At 43.7% G+C, this 19,987-nt stretch overlaps 1 protein-coding gene across 2 annotated transcripts in view; it reads left to right on the forward strand.

The window, feature by feature from the left end:
- The window catches only part of sbf2 (SET binding factor 2), a 94,758-nt gene that overhangs the window by 72,021 nt on the left and 2,750 nt on the right, over positions 1-19,987 (forward strand). The window contains exons 22-40 of one of the 2 annotated variants that reach the window (XM_044029744.1): positions 730-925; positions 1,987-2,114; positions 2,867-3,042; positions 3,216-3,349; positions 4,019-4,220; positions 4,543-4,742; positions 5,331-5,471; positions 6,400-6,483; positions 8,067-8,141; positions 9,657-9,835; positions 10,578-10,754; positions 12,092-12,193; positions 15,217-15,402; positions 16,377-16,503; positions 17,188-17,315; positions 17,745-17,969; positions 18,065-18,172; positions 18,948-19,141; positions 19,865-19,952. In XM_044029744.1, coding sequence (XP_043885679.1) covers positions 730-925; positions 1,987-2,114; positions 2,867-3,042; positions 3,216-3,349; positions 4,019-4,220; positions 4,543-4,742; positions 5,331-5,471; positions 6,400-6,483; positions 8,067-8,141; positions 9,657-9,835; positions 10,578-10,754; positions 12,092-12,193; positions 15,217-15,402; positions 16,377-16,503; positions 17,188-17,315; positions 17,745-17,969; positions 18,065-18,172; positions 18,948-19,141; positions 19,865-19,952 — 2,850 coding nt within the window. The remainder of the gene's footprint in view (positions 1-729; positions 926-1,986; positions 2,115-2,866; positions 3,043-3,215; positions 3,350-4,018; positions 4,221-4,542; positions 4,743-5,330; positions 5,472-6,399; positions 6,484-8,066; positions 8,142-9,656; positions 9,836-10,577; positions 10,755-12,091; positions 12,194-15,216; positions 15,403-16,376; positions 16,504-17,187; positions 17,316-17,744; positions 17,970-18,064; positions 18,173-18,947; positions 19,142-19,864; positions 19,953-19,987) is intronic. The other variant, XM_044029745.1, reaches the window with a different exon arrangement.

A 19,987-nucleotide genomic window follows, 5' to 3' on the forward strand; every position in this document is an offset into this window, starting at 1 on the left:
AGACCAATTCCAAAAAAACACACACAACACGAGAAAGCGATTACATTATACAACATAATGACTCTTAAGTTACCTTTACTTACACATGGTTTTCATCTTTAAAAACCTTTACATTGTGTAAGGTGGTGTCCTTTTGAATGAAACCTTATTACATTACAGTTATCATTATTATTATTATTATTATCTCTTCTGCACCACTGGAAAAGCATTCAGAGCAACAGGTCAGTGGGGTTATTTGGCTTATTACATCACATCATTCCGGGTCCATATGTTCAAATTTCTACCAAAAAGATAAAGTGAAAAAAAGTACTGATCACTCGGTTCATTTGGAAAAACAAGAGCAGCTTTTCTTAGGAAAACATATTGTGTGTTTTGCTTGAAGGGTTCAAATGGCGAATTGGTCTCTATAGACGGCATGGATTTGTTTTCATTAATGCTATGCTAATTCTGCGTGTGCTCGCTGATGATGTGCATGCAAAGCTTAAATTTGTCCACCGTGGATGTGGTTGTGCGCTGATTTGACATAAGAGTGATGAATTGATTTCCTGGCCTTTGTCAAAAATCTGTTTCACTGACGCAAATGTTTTTGCCGTGTCCCTCATTTTGAGTAATTAACTGTCAGCAAAAAATGCCTAAATTGAGGCTCGGACGTGTTTACGTGCAGGTTTGTGCATATTTGTCCGTCCCTGGTTAGAACGTCTTGTTTTTTCTTTTCTGTTTTCCCAACAGCCTAAGATTCTGCGTCCATCCCTGTTTCCTGGAGAGGAGATGGTGTTGGAGGGTTTGCGTGTGCTTCTGGACCCTGACGGCAGGGAGGAGGCCACCGGGGGCCTCCTGGGGGGCCCTCACATTCTGCCAGCAGAGGGCGCTCTCTTTCTCACCACTTATCGCATCATCTTCAAAGGCATTCCCCATGATCCACTAGGTAAATACTGAACCCAAGCCTATATTACACATGGTTTTACAGTAAAATAGTATAAAATGTTAATTTAGTTTAGTTTTCTTCTCAAAGAAATTGTTCTTTTGTTTAATTATTCTTATGTTTTAAGATAAAATAATAATTTATAAGTCCTATGATGGAGACATAGATGATGGAGATGTAAGACCTGAAATTTGAAAGAAATTGCTCAAAAACAACAGCAGTGGTTGTGGGTTCGGTTCTTGGCTCCACTAGTCTACAAGCCTTGGGCAAGAACCCACGTTGGCTGTGCTGGCAGCGTGCGAATGGGTATAAAAGATGGGGAATAGAAAATGAGTTGCACATAGATGAAGAGCTGCAGCTGTTTGTCAAACCTGGAAACGATGATGTACTCAAATGTCTTGTTTTTATCCACAAAAAAACAAGTATTGTTGTTGTTTTTTGCTCCATAAAACAAAGAAATCATTCAAACTGAATCATTTTCAGTGATTTCTCTGTTTCATGGAGCAAAATAACAAAGAAGATATTCCCTGAAACAAACAGAAATCTTGTTTTAGCTTCAAATTTGATTATGCGATTATGAAAATGGTTGACAATTAATTTAGTAATCGATTAATCGAGTAATTGTTGTCGAGTAAATGTCTTCTGCAGACTAGAATAGGATACCCTGTATTGTCATTGTATTGCATACAGTGGAATTAGAGTGCAACTCCTTTGGTGCATAAGAAACATTTAAGGACAATTAAAACTATTTAAAATGTCATTATATAGAAATAAATAAGTTATATGCATAGAAAAAAAGGAGAATGAAGAGGTTTGATCGCATTTCTTTAGATATTGCACATAGTAACGTAACAGATACAGATTAATGGCATAATGGTACCCTCATATTTTTCATCACTTCACTGAATCTGATATTTGTTATGTCTCATTCCACATCTGGCACAAGCAGAATGTGCCAAAAAAATAAAAAATATGAACAGGTGGTGCGCTGTGTTCTGTCCAGGGGATGTTGCAGCAATCGTGTCGCTAATCTGGTGTTGGCATTTGTTTCCGTTTGTGTCCAGTGGGGGAGCAGGCGGTGATCCGGGCTTTCCCGGTGTCCACGCTGACCAAAGAGAAGAAGATCAGCATCCAGAACCAGCTGCAGCAGAACATGCAGGAAGGCCTGCAGCTCCGCTCCGCTACGTTTCAGGTTAACACCGAAAACACATCATCGTCTGTGGTTTTGTTCCTCGCTTATTAAATTCACATTGTTGTTTTAACTTAAGAAAACAAAACTATGCACAAACATATAAATTAGTCACTGTGGCGTGTATTTCATGAGCCCTCTGCCTTATGTTTCATAACACGATCGTGATTCCTAGAATCAAAAAGAAGCCAATCTTTCAGCCAAGCATGTGTTTTCAGTCTTAAGACGTGGTGCCGTAAAACGTTTTATGGCTCATTCCTATCTCTTTACCAACACCAATCATGAAAGTGGCCATGCTCTCGGAGTGTGGGTCACTTGGCATAACAGTGTGGACAGTGTTGTTGCAGGATGTGTGCATGTGTTTGTCTTTAGGAAACCGTGCTCGCTTTGTTTCCTCGCTCCCATGTTAGATGTAAAAGATGCAAAATCCAAAAACACTTGGCTCTCGAAAGGCGAAGAGCGTCTCTGAGGCACTGGGATGCTCATTTAAAGGTCCAGTGTGTCACATTCGGGAGATTTTATTGGCAGATATTAAATATACGACCCACGAGCATGTTTGTGTAAGTGTATAATCCGCTTTAAAATAAAAATTCTTTGGCTTTTGCAGCCTTAGAATAAGCTTCTAAGCTTTTTTTTACATGCTGTATATAGTCAAGGGCCTTGCTTTACAGCGACCAGGTGCAGATATGAAGTGCTCGCTTCGGATCCGTTGTCCGCCTTGTTGAATAATCCGCTTTCATCCACGTCTCTGTTAGTTGATAAAAGTGGCGTTCGATGAGGAGGTGAGCTCGGAGATGGTCGAGATCTTCAGGAAGCACCTCCAGAGGATCCGTTACCCACAATCCATCTTCAGCTCCTTTGCATTCGCCGCGGGTCAAACTGCGCCGCAGCTCATCCTGCCGAAGCAGAAAGAGAGGAACACTGGCTTCAGGTCTGTTGTGTAGTGCACATTACTGAACACTGCATTCTTGTGTCGCTGCCATGAAGTATTAGTATAAATAAACAAATGCCTCAGCAGATTTTTTTTCCTGCGCCGAAAATGTGGAAATGTTTTGCTGCTGAAACGACTCACAGTAAATTATGCCTCCTCATTGTTCCTCACAGAACGCTGTCCAAGACGATTGTCAAGGGAGCAAAGCGGGCTGGAAAGATCACCATGGGCCGCGGCAGCCAGAGCACGCTGAAGAAGAACGAAAGAGGCAGCAGGATGACGTGGCACGAGGATGATGACATTTCTAGTGAGTGCAATGACTTGACATGTTCGTGCATGATGGTGCGCAGGAATTAAAAGTGACGGGAGAAATTACAAATCCGTTGTTTTTTTAGCTTTTCAACTTCAACTTTAGGAAGATTGATCTGCACCAAAAACAAGAAGACAAAGAAATACGACCACCACACTGAACCATCCATCCCTTCTACCACATTATCCTCCACATCAGGGTCGCGAGGGGCTGTTGTGCCAATCCAAGCTGACATAGGGCGAGAGGCGGAGTCACATCCTGGGCAGATCGCCAGTCCATCGCAGGGCCACATAGAGAGACAAACACCCATTCACTCTCACATCTATGGTTAATTTAGTGTGTCCAATTTGCCTAATGTAGTCTGTGGACCGTGAGGTGTGGGAGGAAACCGGGGAACACGGAGAAAACCCGCACACACACAGGAAGAACATGCAAACTCCGCCCTTGTAGTGGAGCCGAAGATCTTTGTCGGGCCAATCCCAGCAGTCAGGTGATTCGGTTCGATTAGCGCGAGAAAGATGCGAAAAATCCGAAAGCTGCAGCAGGTTAAAAATAAATAGTAGAATAAATAAATAGATGATTTATTATAGAGCCTTGTTTTTGTTTCAGGCGTTCTAAAAAGGAGACGAACAATTGTGTGTGAATGTGTTTTGCTTTGCTTTCTAGTATCGGACGACGGCGAGCCGCCGCCCAGCAGTACCCTACGAGCATCCGAGAAGTCCACCATGGAGCAGCTGGTGGAGCAGTCCTGTTTCCGTGACTACCAGCGCTTGGGCCTCGGCACCATCACCGCCAGCTCCTCTCGCTCCAAATCGGGGGAGCAGTTCAAAGTCACAGCCGTGAACAGACTCTACTCCCTCTGTCGCAGGTACACCACCTCGCGCCGCCAGAAACTTCGCTGTAATCACATCGCAGCAGTTTGGAGGATATTAGATCTGTTTTGACGCCCGGCCAGAAGCTTTCTAAGCCCCTGTAGCTCAAAAGACCAGTGTGAGGGCGGTCCTGTACCTGGAAGATAGATTAGAATCCAGCCACATATGCTCTGACTAATGCAGACTAAATCCCACTCTGATCTTGGCTGTAAAATCTGAAGAAGACAATTTATTCCACTTTATTTCCATGAACAAATTGTTTCACAGTTGCTTGTGTTTGTTTAATTTAATTTTGCTCTTCTCCTCTCTCTCGGTCAGTTACCCCGGACTGCTGGTTGTTCCTCAGGGAGTGCAGGACAGCAGTTTACACAAAGTCGCCCGCTGCTACAGACACAACCGCCTGCCCGTCGTGTGCTGGAAACATCCTCGCACCAAAGCCATCCTGCTGCGCTCAGGAGGCTTCCACGGCAAGAGTGTGGTGGGACTGTTCAAGTCGTCACAGAACTCCTCGTCCACAGGTACACACACACACGCAAAGCACAGGATTCTCTCCTCCATTCATCCGTCCATTGTCCACTGCTTTATCTGCCACACACTGGACCGGTCGCACACACACTCCACACAGACGAGGCCCAGACTGGGATGCAAACCAGCAACCTTTTTGCTGTGAGGCAACAGTGCATGAATGAGTTCATACACTACTCATTCATCAAAGCTAAAGGATCACTGTGCGTCCCACACTACGCAGCATGAGGTCTTGTGATTCCTGAGAATCGCTGCCGTCACCGTGTGTTCCCAGTAAGTTCAGGATCATTCATCGGGAGGGAGGAGCCACCGATTGATTTGTCTCGTCCCAAAAACACAGGAGATTGTAAAGTGAGATTTGTGTCTTTGACGCACGGGGCAGGCGTCTGTGAGTGTTTCACACGTGGCGACTGCAGATCACATGCAGATTAGGGGGTGATTAGCACCACGTCATTAGCAAAACTCTAAAAATCATCCAGTGTGAATTTGGCTTGATTCGACTGTTTGTGCAGCTCAGTTTCTTGTTTTTTTGAAAGCAGTGATTGATCCTGATTCTCTGGCTGTGTCGTCTCTCTCTTTAGCCCCTGCCTCATCCTCAGAGTCCTCCAGTAGTCTCGAACAAGAGAAGTACCTGCAAGCCATCCTCAACTCCATCCCAGTCTACTTCAAAATGAACGGGAACAACACGCTGTCCAACCGCTCCCTCATAGGCCTCTCACCAGGTACACGCTCACACTGCAACCGCACCGTTCTCTCTGGTTTATAACTGTCTTGGTCTCATTTGGATGTTTTCGATTTGAGAATAATAGCATCCGTGTGCTCTAAGTCTTTTTAGATCTCTGATAATGATTTAGCCGCAAAACAGGAGAAGCACAGATATATAAATAAAACATTAATATTGATTCTCTGCCATCAAAGTCTCGCACTAAGCTGAACCAGGGAGCCTGCAAATGGAACCGATAAATGACATTTTTATTAAAGACTGGGTGTTGGGCAAGAGAAAAAGTCTTTGTCCAACCTTTAACCAATTGTTTCATGTTTGTGTTATTTATCTGCGAATCTATCAGACCCGACCTTGAACATGTTGATGTTCTTGAAACAGATAAGTACAATAACTTCCCTTGTGGGATGCAGCATGAGACTCGCCAACCACTTATTATCTTAGTGTCCATTAACTGCAGGACGTCACTAGTGTGTGTAATGTGTAACTCCAGAGCTACTGTATGTCATCTGACTTACCTGATGTAAATGCGCCGCCATGGCCTTGGTGCTGCCGTGGGAAAAAAAGAGAGAAAAAAGCTGAGTTTGTTTACAAGGGAAAAGAGGCCACGTAGAGTTCACTGCTTCCGATAAAGAGGGAAAACTCTTCACATTTATTTTTGTTCTCTGCAGCTCTGTATTTACTCACTCTCTTCCCTTTGGTGTTTGCTCACATCAGCAAACCAGAACATACTTATCTTATTGTGTGTGTGTGTGTGTGTGTGTGACAGAGAAAGAGACTGCATGGGACAAATAATGTTTCTGATAATAGCATTTGGAAGGAAATCTGTTCCAATAAGGGTTATGTAAGAATCACAGGACAACCTGGGGGTCACAGTCTCGTCCATCCATCTCCTCTCTCTGACACCCCCATTAACAATTTGTCTTCAGGCAGTGAACGGAAGACTTCCAGGATAACAAAGATGGCTCCCGTCCATTTAGACATCCCATTCTCAAACAGCTTTACCCGCGGAGGTGAGTGTTTTGTTTCTGTTTCCTTGTTTCTGCAGGTCTGTAGGCATCATCCGGTGAAGGCAAAGGTCACATTTGAATCACAATAAAACATTCTAGATTTGAAATTGTCTATATTTTAGTAAATGCCCCAAATATCTTTTTTTAGAACCACAATTTGGTGATGGATGCGAATATCTCACTGCGCAGTCATCAGTATGTGAATAACTGCAATTAAATCAAACACTTGCTATATCGTTCAGATGTTTAGTGCCTTTTTAGGTGTTAAATATATATTAGGAATGATGGATTATGAAAAAAGTGAAGATGCAGATTTAAGATCCTGTTCTTACTGTAGCTATAAAGTGTGTATATAATGCTTGGCCTCTTGTGACCTGCAGTTTTTTCCCTGCACATAAGCATTACTGTAACTTAATGAGCTGTTCAGCTGATTCATCATTCTGACGACTGTGTAAACGGGAATTTGAACTCTGCACAGAGAACGATCAGTTCTAAGCGGCGCACACACCGTCTGTGTCTGGGTGTGTCGGTCTATCTGTCTGAGGTGTTAGTCAGGCCGTCAGATGAGGGTCTGATATGAGTTTCACTTCCATTTATCATCCCGGCTGCAGGAGTATTAGTCTGGTAATAATTACTGTGCTGTACGCAAAGTACACAAGAACCCAGGAGTCAAGTTTTTATAGTTTTTAGTATCAGTTCATTATCATTAAGATGACATATTTGCCCAATTGTTGTTATAAAAGTTGTTATTTCTCTTTCATTTCTGACACTAGTTTCTCTTTAATTAGTTCACACCCAGCGAAAATAGGTTAAGTAAGAGCAATATTGCTCTTTATATGCCTCATTTAGTGAGTAAGTTTTGATTTCTCAACATCATCCTGCGCACAGCTTGTGTAAAACTCACTGGCAGTTCACTTTCTTTTTATTATCAAGGCACTTACAAATGTTGTCTTTGTTCAGTTAATGAAATCCAAGCAGAATCTACTGTGTCGTCGTGATGTCAAACTGACATTTAAAAGATGACAAAGACGTGTTTGTGAGACACGCGTTTGACATACTGGTGAATATTTTCTGCATCATATTTTGTCCTTAATTGCTCTCTCCCTCGTAAAGATGTCAAATAAAGTAAGCTCCACAAAGTGACCCTTGAAAAATGTGTTGGCAGTGCACTTAACCTAACTTAACTTCACCTCAGAGGAGAACAAATAACATTGAAACGCTGCGATTCAAGTCCATCATAAGTCATAACCGTGAACAAAGGCACTCACGCATGTTGAGACAATCATTCATGGACCAGCTCAACCTTTGACCCTCATCAGTGTAACTCTGCGGCCTCGTTCAGACCTGATATTAACGTCCGTCCTCGCTGACCCGACAGCAAATCAAAGGTGTAAGATCAGTGTCAATCAGGACAGATGCGGTCAATACCGGGTCTGAGCGTCGTCTTCATCTGCATGATTCTGTCTCTGTCTCTGGAGTGGTTGTTAGCAGGGCAGGCGGTGATGTCCCGACAATGTTGACGTTCTGTGTCTTTTTCATGCCCTCCCCTCCTCTCTCTACAACCTGTGCAAAAACAACCACGCCAGTGCTTGAGTACAGAGATAAACTATTCACACACACAAACCAAAAACCTGCCAGTAAGGAGAGAACCCATCAACAAGGTAGAGTCAATTGGCCGCTCACAATCCTCATTCTCCTCTAACACATAACACGCTTCCCTCTCGCTAACCTACACAGGCGCTCACTAACCGAGTAACAACTGCATTGCACCACGTTGCAGACCATTCACAAAGACCTTGAGAGACGCTGCACTAATCGTCGCTGACTTTGTGGCCGCTCTTCTGGGAGCTGTGGGTTTTTCACAAACCAAATTGGCTGCTGTCATGTGGCCTTCTCCATTGTTGCAGGGTTGGCTCGGCACGGCTCGCTGTGGTCAGTTAAGAGCCAGGTCCAGACAGACGAGGAAGCGGAGCCGTTTAACGTGTCAGACCAGTTATGAATCACACACACACACACACACACACAGAGTGTGGTCCCGCCGGTCACGCTCTGCTATAATGAAAACAGCCTGAGGATGCATTATACACTCACTGGCTACTTTATTAGGGAAGAGAGGACACCTAATAAAGAGGCGGCAGTGGCATTTGTTGTGGTCTTCTGCTGCAGCTCATCTGCTTTAAGGCTTGACAGGAGGATCTTCTGTATAGTTGGGTTTTAACATACAGAGGCGAACATCCATTCACTCTCACATTCACAACCCCGGTTGATTTTAGAGTTTCTGATTAACCTCACACCACAGTGTGTCACTTAAATGCACAGTATGTCATTTTTGTAGTAAGGGCTCTCTCAATCCAAACAATAACAAATGACCTAGTTTGCTAACGTCGGGAAGTAAGATGGGCTACCTTATCGTCTAGTTTGGTTTTCCTGTGTGTTGGCAGAGCAGTGACTTATTGTGATCCATTACTGACAAATACACACATCCATCGCTCTACCATTTTATCCTCCATATGAGGGTCACAGGGGGCGCTGGTGCCCAAATACACATGATCCTTTACCTTGAATAGAATGGGGATGGGGAACATCAGTAGCATACTTTTTAGATATTTGCATAAATGTTGCATATTATATCTTTAAATCGCCTTTAGTGATGCTCAGATTGAACAGCAGCTTGTCTGTTGAGTTGCTACGATTGTGATTAGCTGATTACATATCGGCATTAACGAGCAGTTGAACAGGTTTCCCTCATAGAGTGGCCGGCGGGTGTATGTTTATCATCATATTTCAGTATAAGCCAGTGTAGGGGACTGAACTGTGACAAACCGTGTCCTTCCTCATAGTTGTTCATGTTCTTTGAAAATATTTGCATGCTGGTTTTCAGAGAACTGGCATCTAGACTTCTGCTTCAAACATCTCGACACATCAGATCTGCACAGTCCACAGCTTTGTTAGTGAACTGAAGGAATGATGATGATGATGATGTTTATATAATCCCTGTCGTTCTGCTGTGCATGGAACTGTAGTCGTGCATGTCATGTGTTGGCCATTACTTGTGTCCTGTGATTGTTTGACAGCTTGTCTACATCAGTGGCATTTGAACGGGACAGACCTTCACATGTGTGTATGTGACTTGTTGTTTGCGTGTGTGTGTGTGTGTGTGTGTGTGTGTTCTGCAGGCATGTGGGCCAGCCTGCGCTCCAGCAGCAGACTCAGTCAGCATCCGCTGGCAGCAGACGTGGGTGCCAGACTTGCAGGGAAGGATCTGGCGCCCCCCGCAGGGAGCAGCGGTCTGCAGGCTCAGCTCCTCAAACGGCAGGCAGCCCTCTACATCCTGGGTGAAAAGTCACATCTAAGGGTAAGAAAGACAACAAAGTAAAACCACTATTATGCTATAAACTCACGATGACTAGAAGTTAAAATGAATCATTTAGTGCAACATCGTCTTTAACTATGACCATGTCATTCATTTTAGTTATCTTTAAAGTTCACACTCTTTTCTCCTTTTTAAATAAAAAATATTTGATCCAGTGAACATTGAGTGAACATTTACTAGATACAGTGTGTGAACCGACACTGACCTTAAATCTGATCACAGTGTGTCGTTAAGACCGTTGTTACACATTAATTGTGCGGCATTTCAATGATTAGAAATGTGTGTGTGTTTAACTTTTGATCAAAAAAATGTTTAACTGGGGTGATGTTTTTTCTGAAGTCTTTAATGTGTGTAAAAAAAAATTAAAAGATTGAATCCGAAACACACACACAATGAAAACATAAAAGATACATGTAAATGTCTTTAAATGACCTTTCTGCTGCTGTTGATAAAGTCCTGGACTGTCTCTTTAAGCGTGTGGTGGACAGTCAAGGTCAGCATTACAGTTTAATGTGTACCTACAGGAAAGAATTGATCAGTTCTGAGTAATGTATCCATGATTTCCGTTTCTGTCTCCTGGCTCTTACTCTTACTCTTACATAATATCTGAAACTGGACAAATAAACAGTGCTGCAACACAAACTTTCAAGTATATTTTTACCGTCTGATCCACTGCTGCTGTCTCTCTCTCTCTGTCTCTCTCTCTGTGTCTCTGTGTGGACAGGGCTTGAGAGTGGACTCCTCTCTGAACTGTGAACTGGTGCCAGTGGAGTTTGCCGACACGCGGCAGGTGAAAGCTGCGCTGAAAAAGCTGCTGAGGGCCTGCGCTCCCAGTGCCACGTCCTCCGACTCTGAAGACTCTTTCCTCAAAGCCCTGGAAGACTCTGAGTGGATCCTGCAGGTGAAACAAACACACAACACGGTTTTGCACAGTAACAGTCAAAGTCAGCTTTTAAAAGACAAAAAAACAATAATACCCCTTTAAGTTTTTTTTGCTTATTTTAACCATAAAAGGGCCAGAAAATGTCCTATGAGTAAGTGCTTTAGCCCATTTTTCCAAAATAACTTTCAATATCTGGCTGTTATTTACACTTTACTGTTAAAATACTGTATTAACAGTTTGAAATGAAGAAAAACAAAACTTTTTATTGAGAATAAACACAGTAGTAAATAAACACCAGATGGTGTGTGTTAAATTTGAAATTTGACAACATTTGTCAGTCTTTGTCTCAGTGTCCGCAAAAATCCACGACATAATTCCTTTCCTTTTAGACATTTTTTAGAAGGGGTTTGAGGCTTTTTAGCTTTAGCTTTGGTAACATGCAGCTTCTCTGACTGCAACCCTTATATATATATATATATATATATATATATATATATATACATATATATATATATATATGTATATGTATATATATACATATACGTATATGTATATACATACATATATATATATATATATATATATATATATATATATATATATATATATATATTCTTTCTCTCCCCATTTTCTGTCCCCACCTCTCCACTATCCCCCATTTTTCCTTTCACCCCAACCGGTCGAGGCAGATGACCGCACATCTCTGAGCCTGGTTCTGTCAGAGATTTCTTCCTGTTAAGAGGGAGTTTTTTCTCTCCACTGATGCCTAGTGCTTGCTCATTGTGTGAACTGTTGGGGGTCTCTGCTCTCTTTGATGTTGTCTATGTACAGTGCCTTGAGATAATGTATGTTATGATTTGGCGCTATACAAATAAAATTGAATTGAATTGAATAGATAGATAGATAAATCATAAGTGCTCCAGGCTGCATTATTGTGTGAGAGGACTAAACCAAAAACTCAAACAGAAATCGTGCCCTACAGATAAAAGGGAGCATTTTATGACGTACATGTATGCCCCCTTTAAAAGAGTGTGTGAGAACGACCCAGTGGTCCACTCTTCACTCGCTCATCCTCTCTGTTAGATTCACATCATGGATAAATCCAGTCCGAGGCCAGTTTCCCAGGGGAAACAGATTCACAACGATGGAATAACAGCAGGCTGGTTATCTGATTGACCCTCTGCAGCCCTTGTCCTTACATTGACCATAATATACACAGTCGAAAAGGATTATCTGTGGGAAGCACTTAATGGGCAGCAAGTAGTACTCTGCATGTAATTACCAGTAGACCAAACATGGTATTGTATGCACAGGGAAGATTAATCATAATATGTGTGCGTGTTGATTCCCCACAGATTCACAAGATCCTGCAGCTGGCACTGTTTCTGGTGGAGCTTCTGGACAGCGGCTCATCTGTTCTCCTCAGCCTGGAGGACGGCTGGGATATTACTACACAAGTAAGAGCAACTCACAAGTACTTTAAGAAGTGAATGCACAAGCACGATGCACACATGAGAAGAATATCAAGACCAGAGGGTTAAGGGAGTGTAGAGGAGACACTGGACGACAACAGATTTTCATGACGTGATTTTTCTGAACAGTGAACATCTGCTGTTTCCTCCTTCTTCTTTGTTGGTTTTATGTGGGTAAATTGGTTCATCACTGATTGAAGTCAGCCCTAAAAGGGTACATGTGACCCCCCTCTGTTCATTGAGCTCCACTCGTTACCCTTAGCCGCCCCCATTAAATCCAAATCACTGATGCTCGCCTACAAAGTGCTTCACGGGTGTGCTCCCACCGACTTAAATGCTCTCCTGAAGGCTTATACCCCTCAACAAAAATGGAATGACCCACTGAGTGCTACCAGAACAGGGGGGCGTCCCTGTCTATCTTCAAGAAGCTCTTGAAAAATTCATCTTCTCTCCTACCACTTACCTTTAGCCCCCTATCTCCTTCTGCACTTGGATCACTCCACCCTCTATCAAGTGGAGTTCTTTCCAAGACGTCTTCCATGTAGCTTATTCCTCTTTTGTAAGTGGCTGTGGATAAAAGACCCAAACTGTTGGTATTTCCAAGTGATTCTACACTTATTTAAACATGCTTATTGGTAGGATTTTCAAATTCTGACTCATAAAAATATCTCTAGACTCACTGGATGAGTCTCAAATAAGAAATTAATTTGTCTTGAGGTCCTGGAATGATTGTGGCATTTCAGTATAAATCACTGGGACTGTATGTTGGCGAGCCAGCAGCATTTTTGAATCACTTACGGGAAGTGACCACTTTCACAATTATCCAGAAAATGAAAAGTCAGAGCAACTAATCTTCCTGTCCCTCGTGTCGAGTTTGTCTGGGTGGTTTCTTCTTTTGTATGATTTATCTTGCGATTTTAATTTGAACACATTTACACGTGCGTGGATGCTCGCTCAGCTGTGAAGGTGGCAGCATCATAAACACTTAACACCTGTGCAGAGTGATCATTCATGCCGACACTGCACCTGCAAGCCTTTAAATGAAGGCATAAGAAGAACGGGGGGGTTGTTAAGTGTGTGTGTTAGCAGAGCTTCCCTGATGCAAGGCCAGGACCCAGGGTGTCCTCGTTACAATCCCCTCCCCTCCTTGTAATCATAGCACGTGATAAAAACACTACAGGAAACTCGTGCATCAAAGGAGACGCATTGATTCACGACAATAAAGCGCCGCCGTGAGTAGGAAGAAGCAGTGAAATGCAGAGATTAAACATCGTGATGGGCACAAAACCCAACAAAGACAAAAAGAAAAAACTTAAGAAAGGATACAGATGCAGTTACATATGTGATAAACAGTCTAATGTTTAGATGTCGCCCTCCATCGGTCTCGTGTCATATATTTAAACTGAAAGCCGAGATAAATAACTTATATCGTTATAATGTGGCTTTGATTGCGACGACAGTTTTCAGCACGAGATTCTCTCTCTGCATCTGTTCAGCCTCTTGCCCGAGCCATGTGTGAATCATAAATCTGGCCCCCTCTGCCACACCTGCCCCTCCTGCTCAGCCCCTTCATCACGTCGGTACACAGTGTCCCGAGGTCTCAAAAAAAAAAAACACGTCACAGATTTTTAGCTGATTTCAATTACGCGAGTTCACGGTTTCCGACTCTGAGGCACGTAAACAGTAAATCTGTTCGATCCTGATCGATTTCCAGTGTCTGTTTCTGCTGCGCCGCTCTGCGATTCATCGCATGTTTGCTCTCTGAGCTCATGTTGTCCGTGCTGACCCGCGCCTAAAACGTGCATGTTTGTGGTTGCGAGTGCTCATCCTTCAAATGTGTTTATGTGGTTGGTGAAGCCCTGGGTTGCTGATTAGGAGTGTGCTCTGTGGATCCCGTATGCCGGGCACGTGTTCAGCCTGGAGCATCTCTCTCTACGGGCCACCAGCTCCATCACGCCATGACCTGCTCGACCCAGCACAGGCAAATGGGCTCCATATGCTCTGGCTCCCCTGCCTCTGTCCATGGACCATAGACACCCAGCAGACAGGATGCAGAACTGTCTGCTTTCTTTCTAAACCCTGTTTTCCGTCTCTGTCTAACCCTCTGCATCTCTCCACTCCTCAGTCGTCTGTAATCTCACAATAATCTGAGGTTTTTATTTGAGTGCCAAGGTGCAGGGCAGGCGGGGGGGGGGTTCTTTCAGGATGCTCTTGAAAAAACAAAAGAAACCCACGGGGGAAGCCATGAACTGTTTTTCCCGCTCCATTCCACACGTGTCAAGGCTCATTAACTGTGTTGGAGGAGACACGGACGGGGAAGCAGGCCAAGCATGTTGCATGTGTGGACAAGTGCTTCTCAAACGGTGTTCAGTGGAGGGAATTCAAATATGCCTGAAGACACTGCTGCGATGTTATATAAATGTTATTGATAGCAGATGATCAGTTAAGCACAATGTAAGAAGAAGGATAACCTCCAAAATATAATCTGTCATCTGTGTTTCTTTGTCGCTGATACACTGTATATGCGGCTCACTTTACTTGAGCAACGTCTCGATAGTAAAGTAGTGACACTGCACACAGGAAGTGATGGGTGTGGAACTGGCTGGGCTTAGTTTGACGATGGTTTGAAACAAATTGATTTTTGTTTTTAATTGTTTTTAATATATTGTTGCTGGAAAGAGAAGTTTACATGTATGTGTGGAAGGAAATAAAATCCCTAAATGTGGTCATCAAAAGAAATCCTCAATAAAACACTTCAAATAAAGTACATTTCTTTCATTAGAATAAACTTGCAAGTTTATTTTACCGAGAAATGTCAAGGTAAGTAACAACATGGTCGCAATTTAAACAGGAATTTTAAAAAAACACTCAACAATTCATGGTCATTTGATATCCTCACCTTTAAATTCCAGTCATTTTGACACTTAAGTCTGTGATTTTAAATCTGGTATCGTGACTGTAAAAAGACGACACATGTGAAGCTGACGTTTCCTCGTCGCTGTCTGCAGGTGGTGTCATTGGTCCAGCTGCTGAGCGACCCGTTCTACCGCACCCTGGAGGGTTTTCAGGTGCTGCTGGAGAAGGAGTGGCTGTCCTTTGGCCACAAGTTCAGCCAGCGGAGCAACCTGAGTCCCAGCAGCCAGGGCAGCGGCTTCACGCCCATCTTCCTGCAGTTCCTGGACTGTGTGCACCAGGTGAGCTCCACCGTCGCACCTGATTCTGTCCACGCTGCCTCCGCGGCGTGACTCTCCTGTGACTTCTCTCGTGCTTTCCCGCCACGTCACTCATAGCATCGCCGTGAGCTCAGCTCATTCCTCAAAAGCAAAGTGGCTTGAGGGTGAAGAATGTGTGAAATTCAGCTGTCATTATCCATACATTTGGTTTAGCTGTGCACCTCCCAGTGCTGGAAATGTAATTTTGAGCGTTTATTGCGGCAGTGCTGCTGCCCAGATGGTCGAGGAACCCAGCGATCGGCGCTGAGCTGACTGCACGGTTGTGTTTCAGCATCCTTTCACAATGCAGTGCGTGTTTAGGGCTGCGTGTGGAAAATCGCAGCTCTGGGGACTGAGAGTCTCCAGGAATTCTTGAAGGGGGGTCTCGTACAGCTGAAATCCAGAGAGCTGTGTCCATTCTGAAATACTAACTTTAGAGGATGTAATGGGTTGTTTTGTGTCTCTGGGGGTCAAACAGGCCCACTCCCATGCACTTACATCAACACATATTTTCTGCATTTGTCTTTTGAAACTGCAGGCTTGGCAGCGGAGACAGTTTGGCGTTGGTTCTGGGGTCGAGAGGAATATAAACAGGGTGGGGGCAGGGGGTTTCGGACAAGAGCTGAAAATAGAAGTGCATCATCTCCACAACAGCTGTTGTTTTTGCCAGTAGACCCAGGTGGCCTCAAATATTCAGCACTTCTCTGTCATTGGCCACCTCAGTCCTCTGGACGGGAACAATGGCGGTGCAGTCCTGCTGGCTCAGTGTGAATTGTGTCTGGTGCTGATGATATCATCAACCTTTGCCCCCACATGGACAGGAGACTGTCCTTCCCGTTTCTAATGAAGTGGACGGATGTAAAAGCAGCAACACGAGGACACCGTCCAGCTGTCACTCTCACACTGACCCTTTTCTCCCCGGTTAACAACAATCTGTATCTGTCTATTTTTTGCAGATTTTGGCGCAGTATCCTCTGGAGTTTGAGTTTAATCAGTATTATCTGAAATTCCTGGCCTATCATCACATCTCTAACCGCTTCAAGAACTTCCTGCTGGACTCCGACTACGAGCGCTTGGAACACGGTCAGTGTCCTTGACAGTTTAAACCAGAGGGATTTTGAATATCATCTCCTCGCATGTTGTGAACATGCAGAGCCACACAATGACGGGATGTCAACAATATTTCTGCGCCGGTAACAATAAGAGCTTCTGGCGTGGGCTCGCGCATCACTCTTTAAGTAATGCGTTTTATTCTTTCTCTTGCACCGTAAACACGTCTTAAATTCAGCTGACACGTGCAGCTAAAATTGATATAAAAACGTGGTTTTTGCGGCTGCACTGATGACGGAGGACACTTGCAGTCGCTCGTCAAGGAAACACGGTGGCCTTCACATACCAGAAGTTCTTGATGAGTGACATTGTTCTTATTAATTTGCATAGTAAGCTTTTTCTTCAAACCTTGAAACACTGGCAGGACTGATGGCGACCTCTTTTAAAGTAAAGGTCCCTGAATTTCTGCCAACAAATCCACCTAAATGTTACCCACCACACCTTTAAAGACTGAATGTATTTGAATACACTTACTTATTTACTTACTTTCTTATTTGTAGCTGGAAACATAATTGATAAGTGAGTTTTCTAAGCAGCAGTTAAAGAATAAATGTGTGATTTAGTTCTATGTTAGACTTGAATATGAATTATAGTGTAAAACGTGTTTAATTCCTTGTGTGATTCAGCAGCATCTGTGTTGTGTGTGTGTGTTTTCAGGCTTGTTGTTTGAAGATAAAGGTGACAAGCAGGCGCGGAGAGGAATTTGTATGTGGGAGTGCATCAACAGGATGCACAGGAGGAGTCCCATCTTCTTCAATTATCTGTACAACCCCTCGGAGGGTGAAGTGAGTGTGTTTCCCCCTCATGAGCTACAGCACAATCATGAACTCATACATGCAAGCTTAATGAGTTTATAGAAATGGGTTTGATTGATTTCAGTAATGTTCTTGCTGCGGTATTTTATTTATAATATTTTTATACTGCGTCATACATGAATTGCTCCTCATGTATTTTACAGTTTAAAGTTTAATTACATTAAGTAAACTGACATTTAATACAGTGTCACGTGACTGTATGTGATATATTCTCACAAAACTGAGCTCTTGTTTTTTTAAAATCAATATAAACTCATGTTTATTAAAAATATAAATTTTTACTTTTCCAGTATTTAAAAAAAGCAAAACACAATGTGTGAGTAGGTCTCTATGAAGTATTAAGTTTGACTTTCTAATGATCATATTTGACCATCTTCGCTGGTGTTCCTGTTGTTGTAGGTGATCCTGAAGCCTTCCATCAGCATCCCCAGCCTGAACAAATGGGACTTCTTCACAGACGAGACGTTGTCCACCGGACCGTCGTATGACTGCCGCATGACGGCTGTGAGGCCCGACAGCTCGGAGGAGGCCGACACGATCTCCAACAGCAAGAGGAGGATCGTCTGGCCGTGTTACAGCAGCGTGAGCCGCGCCCAGCCTGACGCCATCACCAAACTCCTCGCCGTAAGAGCTCGCCTGCCACCAACAGCTCGTCACTCTCAATCGAGTCTCGCCATGTCTGATGCTGACATCACGTTCGTCATCTTCTCCTCCCGCAGGACATCCACAAGCTGGAGGGCGAGCTGAGCCAGGCGCCGGAGAAATGGCAGACAACGCTGGAGAGAGTCAGAATCAGCATTCAGGAGGACCTCAAACAGGAAGGAAATGTGTGTCACGAGAAAAAAATCCTACACAAAATTATACACTAAAGATACGAGGTTGCCTTAGTTTGTCAGGCCCAGGGTTTTAGCTCTCTTTATGCAGTGGAACACAGAGTAACTTCCTCCTCTAAAGCGACCTTCATTTATTTAGTAATCGTTCGTTTGAAAAAATGTCCGAAAATGGTGTAAAATGTTGATCAATGTGAAGCTGAAAAATCAGAAAACTTTTCTTTAATTATGAAAAAACCCTCAAACTGATTAATAGATTTATTGCGTCAGCACTAATGTTAAGCCCCGCCTTCTTCTTCTCCTGGAAAGTGAGCTCCATCTAAGCTCTTGCACGCCTAAGGTCAGCCAATCACAAGCTCTGTAAGAACACCACGCTGCGTGCTTATTGGCTCACTGACACTGACGAGATAAGGGGCGGAAATTGAACACATTTTCAGTTTAATACTCAGCTCTAGTCACGTCTGGGTTCAACACTTTATTGTGCTTTAAAAAAGAGGTCAGCTGACAAATTAAGAAACTGAACGACGTCTTTTTTTGGCACGTTCCGAGATGACAATGCTAGGAATTGTGACAGAATGGTCTAGGGAGCATGAGTCATCATTTTCATGTGAAGTCCACACCTCAACACCACTGAGAATCTCTTGGATGTGCCGGAGAAGCAACTGTGGATTGATAAATGTGGAAATCAGAGCTCAGATCTGTCCAACAAAAGTTTGAGTGTGTGGCTTTTTGTGTGAAACCCTGTGTTTTTTCCCCACACGTGTGTTCACAGCTCTGTAAACAGTCGGTGTCCATATCGGGCCTCATCCCCACGTCCAGCCTGCAGGCCTTCCAGCGCCACTCCATGCTGCATCTGCCCGACAGCGCGCTGGGCGAGGACCGCAGCGCCACCGCGACGTCCAACGGCATCAACCGCCGCGCTGCAACACTTTACAACCAGTTCACTCCCAAGAGCGAGGAGAACAGGTGGGCCGTGAACTTCCTGAGTGCCGAGACAAAATATGAAGTCCACATTCGATTCACTCGCAGACACACACACACACACAGGGGGGGCCAGTCCAGTTTGGGCAGATGAGTCAATGCTGTGGTATGCTGTGGTCATGTTTGTGAGAATTGTCTGTTCTCTGTTAAACTATGGCTGTGTAATTTTACAATTATTGTGAGGTCAAAGTACATATTCTTGGCACAAACATCTGGATGTTTTACTCCGACTCGGACAGACTGTCATTAAAATCTACTTTATGAACAAAATAGATGTATCTGTTATTTGCGGCGCTCATCAAACAAACGGATGTTTCAACAGAGAGCGAAAAAGTCCATCGTGTTCACAAACACGTTGTTCTTCCGTGTCTCTGTACGAGAAGTTGTTGACGGATCACTTTAGGCTTCAATATTTCCAGATGTCGCGGATCTCGCAGTAGTCTGGGTAAGTTGCTGAGACAGATGCATGCGTCGTACGTAAGCAAAAAACATTTACTTAAGCAAGGTGAAATAAGAGAAGCCCCTGTTCTATACGCTCGCAGAACAACCTCCTCACACTATGGGAACATAATGTACAAACGGTGCTGGAGCTGAACATATGGGGGAACAGTTTGTCCTCCTGCCCCCTTCACAGCAAACGCTGGTACATTCAGTCTCTTGGGTTTCTAATGAGCCGTCTGTCAAAAATGCTCTTGTGTTATTTCCCAGGTCTTACGAGGGGATTTTATACAAACGTGGCGCTCTGCTGAAAGGTTGGAAACCTCGCTGGTTTGTATTGGACATAACAAAACACCAGGTGAGCAAAAGCCGACACTTACACATTCACCCTGT

This window comes from Solea senegalensis, linkage group LG7 (assembly GCF_019176455.1).
Source record: "Solea senegalensis isolate Sse05_10M linkage group LG7, IFAPA_SoseM_1, whole genome shotgun sequence".
In the NCBI taxonomy this organism is placed as follows: Eukaryota; Metazoa; Chordata; class Actinopteri; order Pleuronectiformes; family Soleidae; genus Solea; species Solea senegalensis.